Source organism: Salvelinus fontinalis, chromosome 15 (assembly GCF_029448725.1).
Source record: "Salvelinus fontinalis isolate EN_2023a chromosome 15, ASM2944872v1, whole genome shotgun sequence".
NCBI classification, from domain to species: domain Eukaryota; kingdom Metazoa; phylum Chordata; class Actinopteri; order Salmoniformes; family Salmonidae; genus Salvelinus; species Salvelinus fontinalis.
In genome coordinates this window covers 15,680,344-15,699,529 of record NC_074679.1, presented here as the reverse complement: position 1 = coordinate 15,699,529, position 19,186 = coordinate 15,680,344, and the positions used below count along the sequence as shown (strand labels likewise).

Below are 19,186 nucleotides of genomic sequence, written 5' to 3'. Positions count from 1 at the left end.
AGGTTTGTCTGTGACGACCGGTCTCTATAGCCAGACTGTCTTCTCTGGGCAGCCAGGTTTGTCTGTGACGACCGGTCTCTATAGCCAGATTGTCTTCTCTGGGCAGCCAGGTTTGTCTGTGACGACCGGTCTCTATAGCCAGACTGTCCTCTCTGGGCAGCCAGGTTTGTCTGTGACGACCGGTCTCTATAGCCAGACTGTCCTCTCTGGGCAGCCAGGTTTGTCTGTGACGACCGGTCTCTATAGCCAGACTGTCCTCTCTGGGCAGCCAGGTTTGTCTGTGACGACCGGTCTCTATAGCCAGACTGTCCTCTCTGGACAGCCAGGTTTGTCTGTGACGACCGGTCTCTATAGCCAGACTGTCCTCTCTGGGCAGCCAGGTTTGTCTGTGACGACCGGTCTCTATAGCCAGACTGTCCTCTCTGGACAGCCAGGTTTGTCTGTGACGACCGGTCTCTATAGCCAGACTTTCCTCTCTGGGCAGCCAGGTTTGTCTGTGACGACCGGTCTCTATAGCCAGACTGTCCTCTCTGGGCAGCCAGGTTTGTCTGTGACGACCGGTCTCTATAGCCAGACTGTCCTCTCTGGGCAGCCAGGTTTGTCTGTGATTACCGGTCTCTATAGCCAGACTGTCCTCTCTGGGCAGCCAGGTTTGTCTGTGACGACCGGTCTCTATAGCCAGACTGTCCTCTCTGGGTAGCCAGGTTTGTCTGTGACGACCGGTCTCTATAGCCAGACTGTCCTCTCTGGGCAGCCAGGTTTGTCTGTGACGACCGGTCTCTATAGCCAGACTGTCCTCTCTGGGTAGCCAGGTTTGTCTGTGACGACCGGTCTCTATAGCCAGACTGTCCTCTCTGGGCAGCCAGGTTTGTCTGTGACGACCGGTCTCTATAGCCAGACTGTCCTCTCTGGGCAGCCAGGTTTGTCCCATTTTTTTATTTATTTACACAATAAAATATTGACGAGGCTATACACATGGGGTACAAGTTAGTCAAGTTATTTTGTACATGTAGGTAAGAGTAAAGTGACTATGCATAGATAATAAGTTAAACAATTTACCAGCAATGCACTCAATTAGTATTTGGTAGCATGTAAACTTCTGACCTACTGGGAATGTGATGAAAGAAATAAAAGCTGAATTAAATAATTCTCTCTACTATTATTCTGACATTTCACATTCTTATAATAAAGTGGTGATCCTAACTGACCTAAGACAGGGAATCTTTACTAAGATTAAATGTCAGGAAATTGTGAAAAACTGAGTTTAAATGTATTTGGATAGGCTGTACAGGAACTTCAAGACTTCAACTGTACTTATGGAGCTGCCGACTACTGATCCGTTTTTCAAATCATATGAGCAAAAACATATTTAGCTTTATCTGGGACGCTAAACCAGACAAATTACAGCGTGTCTATCTGTATAATGAATATGAATTGGGTGGGTTGAGATTATTAAATATAAAACCACTAAACCTCCCTCTGAAACTTATTCACTTATTCAACAGTTTTACTTGAACCCTAAATGGTTCTCCAGTAGATTACTAAGAAAAGCTCATCCATCCATTGTTTAAAAATGTTCTTTTTGCCTCTGTGCAGATTGCCATGTCTCATTTTCAATTAATTTCAAAGTAACTATCTTTTTTTTCTAACAAGCATTGCAGAGCTGGTTACAATTTCATCCCCCTGAAAAGAGAGAACAAATATTATGACCGAACTCAATGTGCCGTTTGATAAAATACCTGTATTTATGGGAAAGATGTTTGAAAAGGGCATTTTGATCTTAAATTATATTGTAAATTGGAATGGTAGAGTTATGTACTTCATGGAGTTATCAGAATTGTACGGGAAGGTCTCCTCAATCCAAGAGTTCAACCAATTGATTACAACATTACCCCAAAACTGGAGGAGGCAGGTGGCAGCGGGAGGAGGTAAGGAACTGGCCTGTCTGCCCAATATAAAGGATCAAAACTGGAGGAGGTAGGGAACTGGTCTGTCTGCCCAATATAAAGGACCAGGATGGAGGAGGGAGGGAACTGGTCTGTCTGCCCAATATAAAGGATCAAACTGGAGGAGGGAACTGGTCTGTCTGCCCAATATAAAGGATCAAACTGGAGGAGGCAGGTGGCAGCGGGAGGAGGAGGGAACTTGTCTGTCTGCCCAATATAAAGGATCTAACTGGAGGAGGTAAGGAACTGGTCTGTCTGCCCAATATAAAGGATCTAACTGGAGGAGGTAAGGAACTGGTCTGTCTGCCCAATATAAAGGATCAAAACTGGAGGAGGTAGGGAACTGGTCTGTCTGCCCAATATAAAGGATCTAACTGGAGGAGGTAGGGAACTGGTCTGTCTGCCCAATATAAAGGATCAAAACTGGAGGAGGAAGGGAACTGGTCTGTCTGCCCAATATAAAGGATCTAACTAGAGGAGGCAGGGAACTGGTCTGTCTGCCCAATATAAAGGATCAAACTGGAGGAGGAAGGGAACTGGTCTGTCTGCCCAATATAAAGGATCAAACTGGAGGAGGCAGGGAACTGGTCTGTCTGCCCAATATAAAGGATCAAACTGGAGGAGGCAGGTGGCAGCGGGAGGAGGAGGGAACTTGTCTGTCTGCCCAATATAAAGGATCTAACTGGAGGAGGTAGGGAACTGGTCTGTCTGCCCAATATAAAGGATCTAAACTGGAGGAGGAAGGGAACTGGTCTGTCTGTCCAATATAAAGGATCAAACTGGAGGAGGCAGGTGGCAGCGGGAGGAGGCAGGGAACTGGTCTGTCTGCCCAATATAAAGGATCAAACTGGAGGAGGGAGGGAACTGGTCTGTCTGCCCAATATAAAGGATCAAACTGGAGGAGGAAGGGAACTGGTCTGTCTGCCCAATATAAAGGATCTAACTGGAGGAGGAGGGAACTGGTCTGTCTGCCCAATATAAAGGACCAGGATGGAGGAGGCAGGGAACTGGTCTGTCTGCCCAATATAAAGGATCAAACTGGAGGAGGCAGGTGGCAGCGGGAGGAGGAGGGAACTTGTCTGTCTGCCCAATATAAAGGATCTAACTGGAGGAGGTAGGGAACTGGTCTGTCTGCCCAATATAAAGGATCTAACTGGAGGAGGAGGGAACTGGTCTGTCTGCCCAATATAAAGGATCAAAACTGGAGGAGGGAACTGGTCTGTCTGCCCAATATAAAGGATCTAACTGGAGGAGGGAACTGGTCTGTCTGTCCAATATAAAGGATCAAACTGGAGGAGGCGGGAGGAGGCAGGGAACTGGTCTGTCTGCCCAATATAAAGGATCTAACTGGAGGAGGTAGGGAACTGGTCTGTCTGCCCAATATAAAGGATCTAACTGGAGGAGGCAGGGAACTGGTCTGTCTGCCCAATATAAAGGATCAAACTGGAGGAGGAAGGGAACTGGTCTGTCTGCCCAATATAAAGGATCTAACTGGAGGAGGAGGGAACTGGTCTGTCTGCCCAATATAAAGGACCAGGATGGAGGAGGCAGGGAACTGGTCTGTCTGCCCAATATAAAGGATCAAACTGGAGGAGGCAGGTGGCAGCGGGAGGAGGAGGGAACTTGTCTGTCTGCCCAATATAAAGGATCTAACTGGAGGAGGTAGGGAACTGGTCTGTCTGCCCAATATAAAGGATCTAAACTGGAGGAGGAAGGGAACTGGTCTGTCTGCCCAATATAAAGGATCAAAATGGAGGAGGGAACTGGTCTGTCTGCCCAATATAAAGGACCAGGATGGAGGAGGCAGGGAACTGGTCTGTCTGCCCAATATAAAGGATCAAACTGGAGGAGGCAGGTGGCAGCGGGAGGAGGAGGGAACTTGTCTGTCTGCCCAATATAAAGGATCAAACTGGAGGAGGAGGGAACTGGTCTATCTGCCCAATATAAAGGATCTAACTGGAGGAGGTATGGAACTGGTCTGTCTGCCCAATATAAAGGATCAAACTGGAGGAGGTAGGGAACTGGTCTGTCTGCCCAATATAAAGGACCAGGATGGAGGAGGCAGGGAACTGGTCTGTCTGCCCAATATAAAGGATCAAACTGGAGGAGGCAGGTGGCAGCGGGAGGAGGCAGGGAACTGGTCTGTCTGCCCAATATAAAGGATCAAACTGGAGGAGGTAGGGAACTGGTCTGTCTGCCCAATATAAAGGATCAAACTGGAGGAGGAAGGGAACTGGTCTGTCTGCCCAATATAAAGGATCTAACTGGAGGAGGTAGGGAACTGGTCTGTCTGCCCAATATAAAGGATCTAACTGGAGGAGGGAGGGAACTGGTCTGTCTGCCCAATATAAAGGATCTAAACTGGAGGAGGAAGGGAACTGGTCTGTCTGTCCAATATAAAGGATCAAACTGGAGGAGGCAGGTGGCAGCGGGAGGAGGCAGGGAACTGGTCTGTCTGCCCAATATAAAGGATCTAACTGGAGGAGGTAGGGAACTGGTCTGTCTGCCCAATATAAAGGATCTAACTGGAGGAGGCAGGGAACTGGTCTGTCTGCCCAATATAAAGGATCAAACTGGAGGAGGAAGGGAACTGGTCCGTCTGCCCAATATAAAGGATCTAACTGGAGGAGGAGGGAACTGGTCTGTCTGCCCAATATAAAGGACCAGGATGGAGGAGGCAGGGAACTGGTCTGTCTGCCCAATATAAAGGATCAAACTGGAGGAGGCAGGGAACTGGTCTGTCTGCCCAATATAAAGGATCAAACTGGAGGAGGCAGGTGGCAGCGGGAGGAGGAGGGAACTTGTCTGTCTGCCCAATATAAAGGATCTAACTGGAGGAGGTAGGGAACTGGTCTGTCTGCCCAATATAAAGGATCTAAACTGGAGGAGGAAGGGAACTGGTCTGTCTGCCCAATATAAAGGATCTAACTGGAGGAGGGAACTGGTCTGTCTGCCCAATATAAAGGACCAGGATGGAGGAGGCAGGGAACTGGTCTGTCTGCCCAATATAAAGGATCTAACTGGAGGAGGAAGGGAACTGGTCTGTCTGCCCAATATAAAGGATCAAAATGGAGGAGGGAACTGGTCTGTCTGCCCAATATAAAGGACCAGGATGGAGGAGGCAGGGAACTGGTCTGTCTGCCCAATATAAAGGATCTAAACTGGAGGAGGAAGGGAACTGGTCTGTCTGTCCAATATAAAGGATCAAACTGGAGGAGGCAGGTGGCAGCGGGAGGAGGCAGGGAACTGGTCTGTCTGCCCAATATAAAGGATCTAACTGGAGGAGGTAGGGAACTGGTCTGTCTGCCCAATATAAAGGATCTAACTGGAGGAGGAGGGAACTGGTCTGTCTGCCCAATATAAAGGATCAAACTGGAGGAGGGAGGGAACTGGTCTGTCTGCCCAATATAAAGGATCTAAACTGGAGGAGGAGGGAACTGGTCTGTCTGCCCAATATAAAGGATCTAAACTGGAGGAGGGAGGGAACTGGTCTGTCTGCCCAATATAAAGAATCAAACTGGAGGAGGGAGGGAACTGGTCTGTCTGCCCAATATAAAGGATCTAAACTGGAGGAGGAGGGAACTGGTCTGTCTGCCCAATATAAAGGATCTAAACTGGAGGAGGGAGGGAACTGGTCTGTCTGCCCAATATAAAGGATCTAACTGGAGGAGGGAACTGGTCTGTCTGCCCAATATAAAGGATCTAACTGGAGGAGGTAGGGAACTGGTCTGTTTGCCCAATATAAAGGATCTAACTGGAGGAGGCAGGGAACTGGTCTGTCTGCCCAATATAAAGGATCTAACTGGAGGAGGGAACTGGTCTGTCTGCCCAATATAAAGGATCTAACTGGAGGAGGGAACTGGTCTGTCTGTCCAATATAAAGGATCAAACTGGAGGAGGCAGGTGGCAGCGGGAGGAGGCAGGGAACTGGTCTGTCTGCCCAATATAAAGGATCTAACTGGAGGAGGTAGGGAACTGGTCTGTCTGCCCAATAAAAAGGATCTAACTGGAGGAGGCAGGGAACTGGTCTGTCTGCCCAATATAAAGGATCAAACTGGAGGAGGAAGGGAACTGGTCTGTCTGCCCAATATAAAGGATCTAACTGGAGGAGGAGGGAACTGGTCTGTCTGCCCAATATAAAGGACCAGGATGGAGGAGGCAGGGAACTGGTCTGTCTGCCCAATATAAAGGATCAAACTGGAGGAGGCAGGGAACTGGTCTGTCTGCCCAATATAAAGGATCAAACTGGAGGAGGCAGGTGGCAGCGGGAGGAGGAGGGAACTTGTCTGTCTGCCCAATATAAAGGATCTAACTGGAGGAGGTAGGGAACTGGTCTGTCTGCCCAATATAAAGGATCTAAACTGGAGGAGGAAGGGAACTGGTCTGTCTGCCCAATATAAAGGATCTAACTGGAGGAGGGAACTGGTCTGTCTGCCCAATATAAAGGACCAGGATGGAGGAGGCAGGGAACTGGTCTGTCTGCCCAATATAAAGGATCTAACTGGAGGAGGAAGGGAACTGGTCTGTCTGCCCAATATAAAGGATCAAAATGGAGGAGGGAACTGGTCTGTCTGCCCAATATAAAGGACCAGGATGGAGGAGGCAGGGAACTGGTCTGTCTGCCCAATATAAAGGATCAAACTGGAGGATGAGGGAACTGGTCTGTCTGCCCAATATAAAGGATCTAACTGGAGGAGGGAGGGAACTGGTCTGTCTGCCCAATATAAAGAATCAAACTGGAGGAGGTAGGGAACTGGTCTGTCTGCCCAATATAAAGGATCTAACTGGAGGATTGAACTGGTCTGTCTGCCCAATATAAAGGATCTAACTGGAGGAGGAAGGGAACTGGTCTATCTGCCCAATATAAAGGATCTAACTGGAGGAGGTATGGAACTGGTCTGTCTGCCCAATATAAAGGATCAAACTGGAGGAGGTAGGGAACTGGTCTGTCTGCCCAATATAAAGGACCAGGATGGAGGAGGCAGGGAACTGGTCTGTCTGCCCAATATAAAGGATCTAACTGGAGGAGGAAGGGAACTGGTCTGTCTGCCCAATATAAAGGATCTAAACTGGAGGAGGTAGGGAACTGGTCTGTCTGCCCAATATAAAGGATCTAAACTGGAGGAGGAGGGAACTGGTCTGTCTGCCCAATATAAAGGATCTAACTGGAGGATTGAACTGGTCTGTCTGCCCAATATAAAGGATCTAACTGAAGGAGGTAGGGAACTGGTCTGTTTGCCCAATATAAAGGATCTAACTGGAGGAGGCAGGGAACTGGTCTGTCTGCCCAATATAAAGGATCTAACTGGAGGAGGGAACTGGTCTGTCTGCCCAATATAAAGGATCTAACTGGAGGAGGCAACTGGTCTGTCTGTCCAATATAAAGGATCAAACTGGAGGAGGCAGGTGGCAGCGGGAGGAGGCAGGGAACTGGTCTGTCTGCCCAATATAAAGGATCTAACTGGAGGAGGCAGGGAACTGGTCTGTCTGCCCAATATAAAGGATCAAACTGGAGGAGGAAGGGAACTGGTCTGTCTGCCCAATATAAAGGATCTAACTGGAGGAGGAGGGAACTGGTCTGTCTGCCCAATATAAAGGATCTAACTGGAGGAGGCAGGGAACTGGTCTGTCTGCCCAATATAAAGGATCAAACTGGAGGAGGCAGGTGGCAGCGGGAGGAGGAGGGAACTTGTCTGTCTGCCCAATATAAAGGATCTAACTGGAGGAGGTAGGGAACTGGTCTGTCTGCCCAATATAAAGGATCTAAACTGGAGGAGGAAGGGAACTGGTCTGTCTGCCCAATATAAAGGATCTAACTGGAGGAGGGAACTGGTCTGTCTGCCCAATATAAAGGACCAGGATGGAGGAGGCAGGGAACTGGTCTGTCTGCCCAATATAAAGGATCTAACTGGAGGAGGAAGGGAACTGGTCTGTCTGCCCAATATAAAGGATCAAAATGGAGGAGGGAACTGGTCTGTCTGCCCAATATAAAGGACCAGGATGGAGGAGGCAGGGAACTGGTCTGTCTGCCCAATATAAAGGATCTAACTGGAGGAGGGAACTGGTCTGTCTGCCCAATATAAAGGATCTAACTGGAGGAGGAAGGGAACTGGTCTGTCTGCCCAATATAAAGGATCAAACTGGAGGAGGTAGGGAACTGGTCTGTCTGCCCAATATAAAGGACCAGGATGGAGGAGGCAGGGAACTGGTCTGTCTGCCCAATATAAAGGATCTAACTGGAGGAGGTAGGGAACTGGTCTGTCTGCCCAATATAAAGGATCAAACTGGAGGAGGTAGGGAACTGGTCTGTCTGCCCAATATAAAGGATCTAAACTGGAGGAGGTAGGGAACTGGTCTGTCTGCCCAATATAAAGGATCAAACTGGAGGAGGAGGGAACTGGTCTGTCTGCCCAATATAAAGGATCTAACTGGAGGAGGTAGGGAACTGTTCTGTCTGCCCAATATAAAGGATCTAACTAGAGGAGGCAGGGAACTGGTCTGTCTGCCCAATATAAAGGATCAAACTAGAGGAGGTAGGGAACTGGTCTGTCTGCCCAATATAAAGGACCAGGATAGAGTAGGAATAAAAATAGCATAAATAGGAAAGTATACCAGTTTAATTTGAGGACCAGGATGTTGACAACTGTGCCATACAGATTTCAAAATAGTTTGGAAGAGTTTTTTTATGCACCGATTCCATGGTACAGGGTGTGTGAGTTGATATATAAAATGACGTAAGATTCAAGATTTTGTGCTTTTTAGCTAAAATTATTATATAGAATTCTTGCCACCAACAAAATGTTGAATATTTGGGGAAATTACACTAATTATAAATCTGAAATGTTGTCAGGAAATGCAGCTCTGTCAGGTTCTGCTGTGGTGCAGTAGTTGCACGCCCTTTCCTGTTACAGGAAGTCAGGTTTTCATGTGTCTACCCTTCTCAATGGAAAGACTTTGCTCACTGAGCCTGTACTTCTCATCATTAATCATGGTCAAATAGTTAGCCACGGTCTACTGTTGATTTTGGGCCAGATAGCACTGCATCATGGTCAAATAGTTAGCCACGGTCTACTGTTGATTTAGGGCCAGATAGCACTGCATCATGGTCAAATAGTTAGCCACGGTCTACTGTTGATTTGGGGCCAGATAGCACTGCATCATGGTCAAATAGTTAGCCACGGTTGATTTTGGGCCAGATAGCACTGCTTCATGGTCAAATAGTTAGCCACGGTTGATTTTGGGCCAGATAGCACTGCATCATGGTCAAATAGTTAGCCACGGTTGATTTTGGGCCAGATAGCACTGCTTCATGGTCAAATAGTTAGCCACGGTCTACTGTTGATTTACGGCCAGATAGCACTGCATCATGGTCAAATAGTTAGCCACGGTCTACTGTTGATTTACGGCCAGATAGCACTGCATCATGGTCAAATAGTTAGCCACGGTCTACTGTTGATTTAGGGCCAGATAGCACTGCATCATGGTCAAATAGTTAGCCACGGTCTACTGTTGATTTAGCGCTAGATAGCACTGCATCATGGTCAAATAGTTAGCCACGGTCTACTGTTGATTTAGGGCCAGATAGCACTGCATCATGGTCAAATAGTTAGCCACGGTCTACTGTTGATTTAGGGCCAGATAGCACTGCATCATGGTCAAATAGTTAGCCACGGTTGATTTTGGGCCAGATAGCACTGCTTCATGGTCAAATAGTTAGCCACGGTTGATTTTGGGCCAGATAGCACTGCTTCATGGTCAAATAGTTAGCCACGGTCTACGGTTGATTTAGGGCCAGATAGCACTGCATCATGGTCAAATAGTTAGCCACGGTCTACTGTTGATTTAGGGCCAGATAGCACTGCATCATGGTCAAATAGTTAGCCACGGTCTACTGTTGATTTTGGGCCAGATAGCACTGCATCATGGTCAAATAGTTAGCCACTGTCTACTGTTGATTTGGGGCCAGATAGCACTGCATCATGGTCAAATAGTTAGCCACGGTCTACTGTTGATTTAGCGCCAGATAGCACTGCATCATGGTCAAATAGTTAGCCACGGTCTACTGTTGATTTAGGGCCAGATAGCACTGCATCATGGTCAAATAGTTAGCCACGGTCTACTGTTGATTTTTTGCCAGATAGCACTGCATCATGGTCAAATAGTTAGCCACGGTTGATTTTGGGCCAGATAGCACTGCTTCATGGTCAAATAGTTAGCCACGGTTGATTTTGGGCCAGATAGCACTTCTTCATGGTCAAATAGTTAGCCACGGTTGATTTTGGGCCAGATAGCACTGCTTCATGGTCAAATAGTTAGCCACGGTTGATTTTGGGCCAGATAGCACTGCTTCATGGTCAAATAGTTAGCCACGGTCTACGGTTGATTTAGGGCCAGATAGCACTGCATCATGGTCAAATAGTTAGCCACGGTCTACTGTTGATTTTGGGCCAGATAGCACTGCATCATGGTCAAATAGTTAGCCACGGTCTACTGTTGATTTTGGGCCAGATAGCACTGCGTCATGGTCAAATAGTTAGCCACGGTCTACTGTTGATTTAGGGCCAGATAGCACTGCGTCATGGTCAAATAGTTAGCCACGGTCTACTGTTGATTTAGGGCCAGATGGCACTGCATCATGCTCAAATAGTTAGCCACGGTGTACTGTTGATTTAGGGCCAGATAGCACTGCATCATGGTCAAATAGTTAGCCACGGTCTACTGTTGATTTAGGGCCAGATAGCACTGCTTTGTGCTTGTTTCCCAATAAGTAATGTAGTTTTGATTGTGTTGTAATTTGGTTTATCCTGATTGATTGGATGTTCTGGTCCTGAGGTTTCAGTGTGTTAGTAGAACAGGTTAGTGAACTCAGGACCAGCTGGATGAGGGGACTGAGGCTTCAGTGTGTTAGTAGAACAGGTTAGTGAACTCAGCCCCAGGACCAGCTGGATGAGGGGACTGAGGCTTCAGTGTGTTAGTAGAACAGGTTAGTGAACTCAGCCCCAGGACCAGCTGGATGAGGGGACTGAGGCTTCAGTGTGTTAGTAGAACAGGTTAGTGAACTCAGCCCCAGGACCAGCTGGATGAGGAGGCTGAGGCTTCAGTGTGTTAGTAGAACAGATTTGTGAACTCAGCCCCAGGACCAGCTGGATGAGGGGACTGAGGCTTCAGTGTGTTAGTAGAACAGGTTAGTGAACTCAGGACCAGCTAGATGAGGGGACTGAGGCTTCAGTGTGTTAGTAGATCAGGTTAGTGAACTCAGGACCAGCTGGATGAGGGGACTGAGGCTTCAGTGTGTTAGTAGAACAGGTTTGTGAACTCAGCCCCAGCTGGATGAGGGGATTGAGGCTTCAGTGTGTTAGTAGAACAGGTTAGTGAACTCAGCCCCAGGACCAGCTGGATGAGGGGACTGAGGCTTCAGTGTGTTAGTAGAACAGGTTAGTGAACTCAGCCCCAGGACCAGCTGGATGAGGGGACTGAGGCTTCAGTGTGTTAGTAGAACAGGTTAGTGAACTCAGCCCCAGGACCAGCTGGATGAGGGGACTGAGGCTTCAGTGTGTTAGTAGAACAGGTTAGTGAACTCAGCCCCAGGACCAGCTGGATGAGGGGACTGAGGCTTCAGTGTGTTAGTAGAACAGGTTAGTGAACTCAGCCCCAGGACCAGCTGGATGAGGGGACTGAGGCTTCAGTGTGTTAGTAGAACAGGTTAGTGAACTCAGCCCCAGGACCAGCTGAATGAGGGGACTGAGGCTTCAGTGTGTTAGTAGAACAGGTTAGTGAACTCAGCCCCAGGACCAGCTGGATGAGGGGACTGAGGCTTCAGTGTGTTAGTAGAACAGGTTAGTGAACTCAGGACCAGGACCAGCTGGATGATGGGACTGAGGCTTCAGTGTGTTAGTAGAACAGGTTTGTGAACTCAGCCCCAGCTGGATGAGGCGACTGAGGCTTCAGTGTGTTAGTAAAACAGGTTAGTGAACTCAGGACCAGCTGGATGAGGGGACTGAGGCTTCAGTGTGTTAGTAGAACAGGTTTGTGAACTCAGCCCCAGGACCAGCTGGATGAGGGGACTGAGGCTTCAGTGTGTTAGTAGAACAGGTTAGTGAACTCAGCCCCAGGACCAGCTGGATGAGGGGACTGAGGCTTCAGTGTGTTAGTAGAACAGGTTAGTGAACTCAGCCCCAGGACCAGCTGGATGAGGGGACTGAGGCTTCAGTGTGTTAGTAGAACAGGTTAGTGAACTCAGCCCCAGGACCAGCTGGATGAGGGGACTGAGGCTTCGGTGTGTTAGTAGAACAGGTTAGTGAACTCAGCCCCAGGACCAGCTGGATGATGGGACTGAGGCTTCAGTGTGTTAGTAGAACAGGTTAGTGAACTCAGGACCAGGACCAGCTGGATGATGGGACTGAGGCTTCAGTGTGTTAGTAGAACAGGTTTGTGAACTCAGCCCCAGCTGGATGAGGGGACTGAGGCTTCAGTGTGTTAGTAGAACAGGTTAGTGAACTCAGCCCCAGGACCAGCTGAATGAGGGGACTGAGGCTTCAGCGTGTTAGTAGAACAGGTTAGTGAACTCAGCACCAGGACCAGCTGGACGAGGGGACTGAGGCTTCAGTGTGTTAGTAGAACAGGTTAGTGAACTCAGGACCAGCTGGATGATGGGACTGAGGCTTCAGTGTGTTAGTAGAACAGGTTAGTGAACTCAGCCCCAGGACCAGCTGGATGAGGGGACTGAGGCTTCAGTGTGTTAGTAGAACAGGTTAGTGAACTCAGCCCCAGGACCAGCTGGATGAGGGGACTGAGGCTTCAGTGTGTTAGTAGAACAGGTTAGTGAACTCAGCCCCAGGACCAGCTGGATGAGGGGACTGAGGCTTCAGTGTGTTAGTAGAACAGGTTAGTGAACTCAGCCCCTGGACCAGCTGGATGAGGGGACTGAGGCTTCAGTGTGTTAGTAGAACAGGTTAGTGAACTCAGCCCCAGGACCAGCTGGATGATGGGACTGAGGCTTCAGTGTGTTAGTAGAACAGGTTAGTGAACTCAGGACCAGGACCAGCTGGATGATGGGACTGAGGCTTCAGTGTGTTAGTAGAACAGGTTTGTGAACTCAGCCCCAGCTGGATGAGGGGACTGAGGCTTCAGTGTGTTAGTAGAACAGGTTAGTGAACTCAGCCCCAGGACCAGCTGGATGAGGGGACTGAGGCTTCAGTGTGTTAGTAGAACAGGTTAGTGAACTCAGCCCCAGGACCAGCTGGATGAGGGGACTGAGGCTTCAGTGTGTTAGTAGAACAGGTTAGTGAACTCAGCCCCAGGACCAGCTGGATGAGGGGACTGAGGCTTCAGTGTGTTAGTAGAACAGGTTAGTGAACTCAGCCCCAGGACCAGCTGGATGAGGGGACTGAGGCTTCAGTGTGTTAGTAGAACAGGTTAGTGAACTCAGCCCCAGGACCAGCTGGATGAGGGGACTGAGGCTTCAGTGTGTTAGTAGAACAGGTTAGTGAACTCAGCCCCAGGACCAGCTGGATGAGGGGACTGAGGCTTCAGTGTGTTAGTAGAACAGGTTTGTGAACTCAGCCCCAGCTGGATGAGGGGATTGAGGCTTCAGTGTGTTAGTAGAACAGGTTAGTGAACTCAGCCCCAGGACCAGCTGGATGAGGGGACTGAGGCTTCAGTGTGTTAGTAGAACAGGTTAGTGAACTCAGCCCCAGGACCAGCTGGATGAGGGGACTGAGGCTTCAGTGTGTTAGTAGAACAGGTTAGTGAACTCAGCCCCAGGACCAGCTGGATGAGGGGACTGAGGCTTCAGTGTGTTAGTAGAACAGGTTAGTGAACTCAGCCCCAGGACCAGCTGGATGAGGGGACTGAGGCTTCAGTGTGTTAGTAGAACAGGTTAGTGAACTCAGCCCCAGGACCAGCTGGATGAGGGGACTGAGGCTTCAGTGTGTTAGTAGAACAGGTTAGTGAACTCAGCCCCAGGACCAGCTGAATGAGGGGACTGAGGCTTCAGTGTGTTAGTAGAACAGGTTAGTGAACTCAGCCCCAGGACCAGCTGGATGAGGGGACTGAGGCTTCAGTGTGTTAGTAGAACAGGTTAGTGAACTCAGGACCAGGACCAGCTGGATGATGGGACTGAGGCTTCAGTGTGTTAGTAGAACAGGTTTGTGAACTCAGCCCCAGCTGGATGAGGCGACTGAGGCTTCAGTGTGTTAGTAAAACAGGTTAGTGAACTCAGGACCAGCTGGATGAGGGGACTGAGGCTTCAGTGTGTTAGTAGAACAGGTTTGTGAACTCAGCCCCAGGACCAGCTGGATGAGGGGACTGAGGCTTCAGTGTGTTAGTAGAACAGGTTAGTGAACTCAGCCCCAGGACCAGCTGGATGAGGGGACTGAGGCTTCAGTGTGTTAGTAGAACAGGTTAGTGAACTCAGCCCCAGGACCAGCTGGATGAGGGGACTGAGGCTTCAGTGTGTTAGTAGAACAGGTTAGTGAACTCAGCCCCAGGACCAGCTGGATGAGGGGACTGAGGCTTCGGTGTGTTAGTAGAACAGGTTAGTGAACTCAGCCCCAGGACCAGCTGGATGATGGGACTGAGGCTTCAGTGTGTTAGTAGAACAGGTTAGTGAACTCAGGACCAGGACCAGCTGGATGATGGGACTGAGGCTTCAGTGTGTTAGTAGAACAGGTTTGTGAACTCAGCCCCAGCTGGATGAGGGGACTGAGGCTTCAGTGTGTTAGTAGAACAGGTTAGTGAACTCAGCCCCAGGACCAGCTGAATGAGGGGACTGAGGCTTCAGCGTGTTAGTAGAACAGGTTAGTGAACTCAGCACCAGGACCAGCTGGACGAGGGGACTGAGGCTTCAGTGTGTTAGTAGAACAGGTTAGTGAACTCAGGACCAGCTGGATGATGGGACTGAGGCTTCAGTGTGTTAGTAGAACAGGTTAGTGAACTCAGCCCCAGGACCAGCTGGATGAGGGGACTGAGGCTTCAGTGTGTTAGTAGAACAGGTTAGTGAACTCAGCCCCAGGACCAGCTGGATGAGGGGACTGAGGCTTCAGTGTGTTAGTAGAACAGGTTAGTGAACTCAGCCCCAGGACCAGCTGGATGAGGGGACTGAGGCTTCAGTGTGTTAGTAGAACAGGTTAGTGAACTCAGCCCCTGGACCAGCTGGATGAGGGGACTGAGGCTTCAGTGTGTTAGTAGAACAGGTTAGTGAACTCAGCCCCAGGACCAGCTGGATGATGGGACTGAGGCTTCAGTGTGTTAGTAGAACAGGTTAGTGAACTCAGGACCAGGACCAGCTGGATGATGGGACTGAGGCTTCAGTGTGTTAGTAGAACAGGTTTGTGAACTCAGCCCCAGCTGGATGAGGGGACTGAGGCTTCAGTGTGTTAGTAGAACAGGTTAGTGAACTCAGCCCCAGGACCAGCTGGATGAGGGGACTGAGGCTTCAGTGTGTTAGTAGAACAGGTTAGTGAACTCAGCCCCAGGACCAGCTGGATGAGGGGACTGAGGCTTCAGTGTGTTAGTAGAACAGGTTAGTGAACTCAGCCCCAGGACCAGCTGGATGAGGGGACTGAGGCTTCAGTGTGTTAGTAGAACAGGTTAGTGAACTCAGCCCCAGGACCAGCTGGATGAGGGGACTGAGGCTTCAGTGTGTTAGTAGAACAGGTTAGTGAACTCAGCCCCAGGACCAGCTGGATGAGGGGACTGAGGCTTCAGTGTGTTAGTAGAACAGGTTAGTGAACTCAGCCCCAGGACCAGCTGGATGAGGGGACTGAGGCTTCAGTGTGTTAGTAGAACAGGTTAGTGAACTCAGCCCCAGGACCAGCTGGATGAGGGGACTGAGGCTTCGGTGTGTTAGTAGAACAGGTTAGTGAACTCAGCCCCAGGACCAGCTGGATGATGGGACTGAGGCTTCAGTGTGTTAGTAGAACAGGTTAGTGAACTCAGGACCAGGACCAGCTGGATGATGGGACTGAGGCTTCAGTGTGTTAGTAGAACAGGTTAGTGAACTCAGCCCCAGCTGGATGAGGGGACTGAGGCTTCAGTGTGTTAGTAGAACAGGTTAGTGAACTCAGCCCCGGGACCAACTGGATGAGGGGACTGAGGCTTCAGTGTGTTAGTAGAACAGGTTAGTGAACTCAGCCCCAGGACCAGCTGGATGAGGGGACTGAGGCTTCAGTGTGTTAGTAGAACAGGTTAGTGAACTCAGCCCCAGGACCAGCTGGATGAGGGGACTGAGGCTTCAGTGTGTTAGTAGAACAGGTTAGTGAACTCAGCCCCAGGACCAGCTGGATGATGGGACTGAGGCTTCAGTGTGTTAGTAGAACAGGTTAGTGAACTCAGCCCTGGGACCAACTGGATGAGGGGACTGAGGCTTCAGTGTGTTAGTAGAACAGGTTAGTGAACTCAGCCCCAGGACCAGCTGGATGAGGGGACTGAGGCTTCAGTGTGTTAGTAGAACAGGTTAGTGAACTCAGCCCCAGGACCAGCTGGATGAGGGGACTGAGGCTTCAGTGTGTTAGTAGAACAGGTTTGTGAACTCAGCCCCAGGACCAGCTGGATGAGGGGACTGAGGCTTCAGTGTGTTAGTAGAACAGGTTAGTGAACTCAGCCCCAGGACCAGCTGGATGATGGGACTGAGGCTTCAGTGTGTTAGTAGAACAGGTTAGTGAACTCAGCCCTGGGACCAGCTGGATGAGGGGGACTGAGGCTTCAGTGTGTTAGTAGAACAGGTTAGTGAACTCAGCCCCAGGACCAGCTGGATGAGGGGACTGAGGCTTCAGCGTGTTAGTAGAACAGGTTAGTGAACTCAGCCCCAGGACCAGCTGGATGAGGGGACTGAGGCTTCAGTGTGTTAGTAGAACAGGTTTGTGAACTCAGCCCCAGGACCAGCTGGATGAGGGGACTGAGGCTTCAGTGTGTTAGTAGAACAGGTTAGTGAACTCAGCCCTGGGACCAGCTGGATGAGGGGGACTGAGGCTTCAGCGTGTTAGTAGAACAGGTTAGTGAACTCAGCCCCAGGACCAGCTGGATGAGGGGACTGAGGCTTCAGTGTGTTAGTAGAACAGGTTAGTGAACTCAGCCCCAGGACCAGCTGGATGAGGGGACTGAGGCTTCAGTGTGTTAGTAGAACAGGTTAGTGAACTCAGCCCCAGGACCAGCTGGATGAGGGGACTGAGGCTTCGGTGTGTTAGTAGAACAGGTTAGTGAACTCAGCCCCAGGACCAGCTGGATGATGGGACTGAGGCTTCAATGTGTTAGTAGAACAGGTTAGTGAACTCAGGACCAGGACCAGCTGGATGATGGGACTGAGGCTTCAGTGTGTTAGTAGAACAGGTTAGTGAACTCAGCCCCAGCTGGATGAGGGGACTGAGGCTTCAGTGTGTTAGTAGAACAGGTTAGTGAACTCAGCCCCGGGACCAACTGGATGAGGGGACTGAGGCTTCAGTGTGTTAGTAGAACAGGTTAGTGAACTCAGCCCCAGGACCAGCTGGATGAGGGGACTGAGGCTTCAGTGTGTTAGTAGAACAGGTTAGTGAACTCAGCCCCAGGACCAGCTGGATGAGGGGACTGAGGCTTCAGTGTGTTAGTAGAACAGGTTTGTGAACTCAGCCCCAGGACCAGCTGGATGAGGGGACTGAGGCTTCAGTATGTTAGTAGAACAGGTTAGTGAACTCAGCCCCAGGACCAGCTGGATGAGGGGACTGAGGCTTCAGTGTGTTAGTAGAACAGGTTAGTGAACTCAGCCCCAGGACCAGCTGGATGATGGGACTGAGGCTTCAGTGTGTTAGTAGAACAGGTTAGTGAACTCAGCCCTGGGACCAGCTGGATGAGGGGGACTGAGGCTTCAGTGTGTTAGTAGAACAGGTTAGTGAACTCAGCCCCAGGACCAGCTGGATGAGGGGACTGAGGCTTCAGTGTGTTAGTAGAACAGGTTAGTGAACTCAGCCCCAGGACCAGCTGGATGAGGGGACTGAGGCTTCAGTATGTTAGTAGAACAGGTTTGTGAACTCAGCCCCAGGACCAGCTGGATGAGGGGACTGAGGCTTCAGTATGTTAGTAGAACAGGTTAGTGAACTCAGCCCCAGGACCAGCTGGATGAGGGGACTGAGGCTTCAGTGTGTTAGTAGAACAGGTTAGTGAACTCAGCCCCAGGACCAGCTGGATGAGGGGACTGAGGCTTCAGTGTGTTAGTAGAACAGGTTAGTGAACTCAGCCCCAGGACCAGCTGGATGAGGGGACTCTTTTCTTTGCTCAGCTCTTGGCATGGCAGGGCTTGGTAATGATATGAGAGAGGAGTCACTGTATTTTAGATGTTTCCAAAACGTGATTTCTCTTTTTTGATTATCCGTGGATATTGGCCTAATTCTGCCCTGCATGCAGGGTTTCAATTGGGTGAAATCTTGTTTTGTAAGTGGACCCCTCACCTCGCAGACATAAAGTGCAATTGGTTCAATTAGTTTTAGCCAAATGGTAAAAGGTATTTCAATTTGAATGTGTTTTTTAATTGCTTTAGAATACCCTGCATGCTTTCTCTGTTCATTCCCTGCCTCGTTATAAGGTGACCAGTTCAACTCATTTATTCTCTCTCAATTCACTTCACTTTATTGGCCTGATGTAACAATGTGCATATTGCCAAAGCTGTCTGGCTGCATGTTGTAACTGGTCTCTCTGTGTGTGTAGATGCAGTGTGAGCCCCAGGGGTACCGGCCCATGCACCATCAGGACTTTAAAGAGGACCTGAGGAAGTTCAGACTGAAGAGCAGTACCTGGGCTGGGGAGCGCAGCAAGAGAGACCTGTACAGCAGACTGAAGAAGCTGTAACCTGTAACCCTACTGCCCTCCCTGTAACCCTACTGCCCCCCTCCCTGTAACCCTACTGCCCCCCTCCCTGTAACCCTACTGCCCCCCCTCCCTGTAACCCTACTGCCCCCCTCCCTGTAACCCTACTGCCCCCCTCCCTGTAACCCTACTGCCCCCCTCCCTGTAACCCTACTGCCCCCCTCCCTGTAACCCTACTGCCCCCCTCCCTGTAACCCTACTGCCCCCCTCCCTGTAACCCTACTGCCCCCCCTCCCTGTAACCCTACTGCCCCCCCTCCCTGTAACCCTACTGCCCCCCCTCCCTGTAACCCTACTGCCCCCCCTCCCTGTAACCCTACTGCCCCCCCTCCCTGTAACCCTACTGCCCCCCTCCCTGTAACCCTACTGCCCCCCTCCCTGTAACCCTACTGCCCCCCTCCCTGTAAC

At 49.9% G+C, this 19,186-nt stretch overlaps 1 protein-coding gene across 1 annotated transcript in view; it reads left to right on the top strand.

Annotated features, from left to right (window-relative positions):
- LOC129811466 (M-phase inducer phosphatase 1-like) overlaps positions 1–18,839 on the top strand; it is a 54,280-nt gene extending 35,441 nt beyond the window's left edge. The window contains exon 11 of the mRNA XM_055862799.1: positions 18,621–18,839. Coding sequence (XP_055718774.1) covers positions 18,621–18,761 — 141 coding nt within the window. The 3' untranslated portion in view covers positions 18,762–18,839. The remainder of the gene's footprint in view (positions 1–18,620) is intronic.
- Positions 18,840–19,186: the final 347 nt, after the last annotated feature.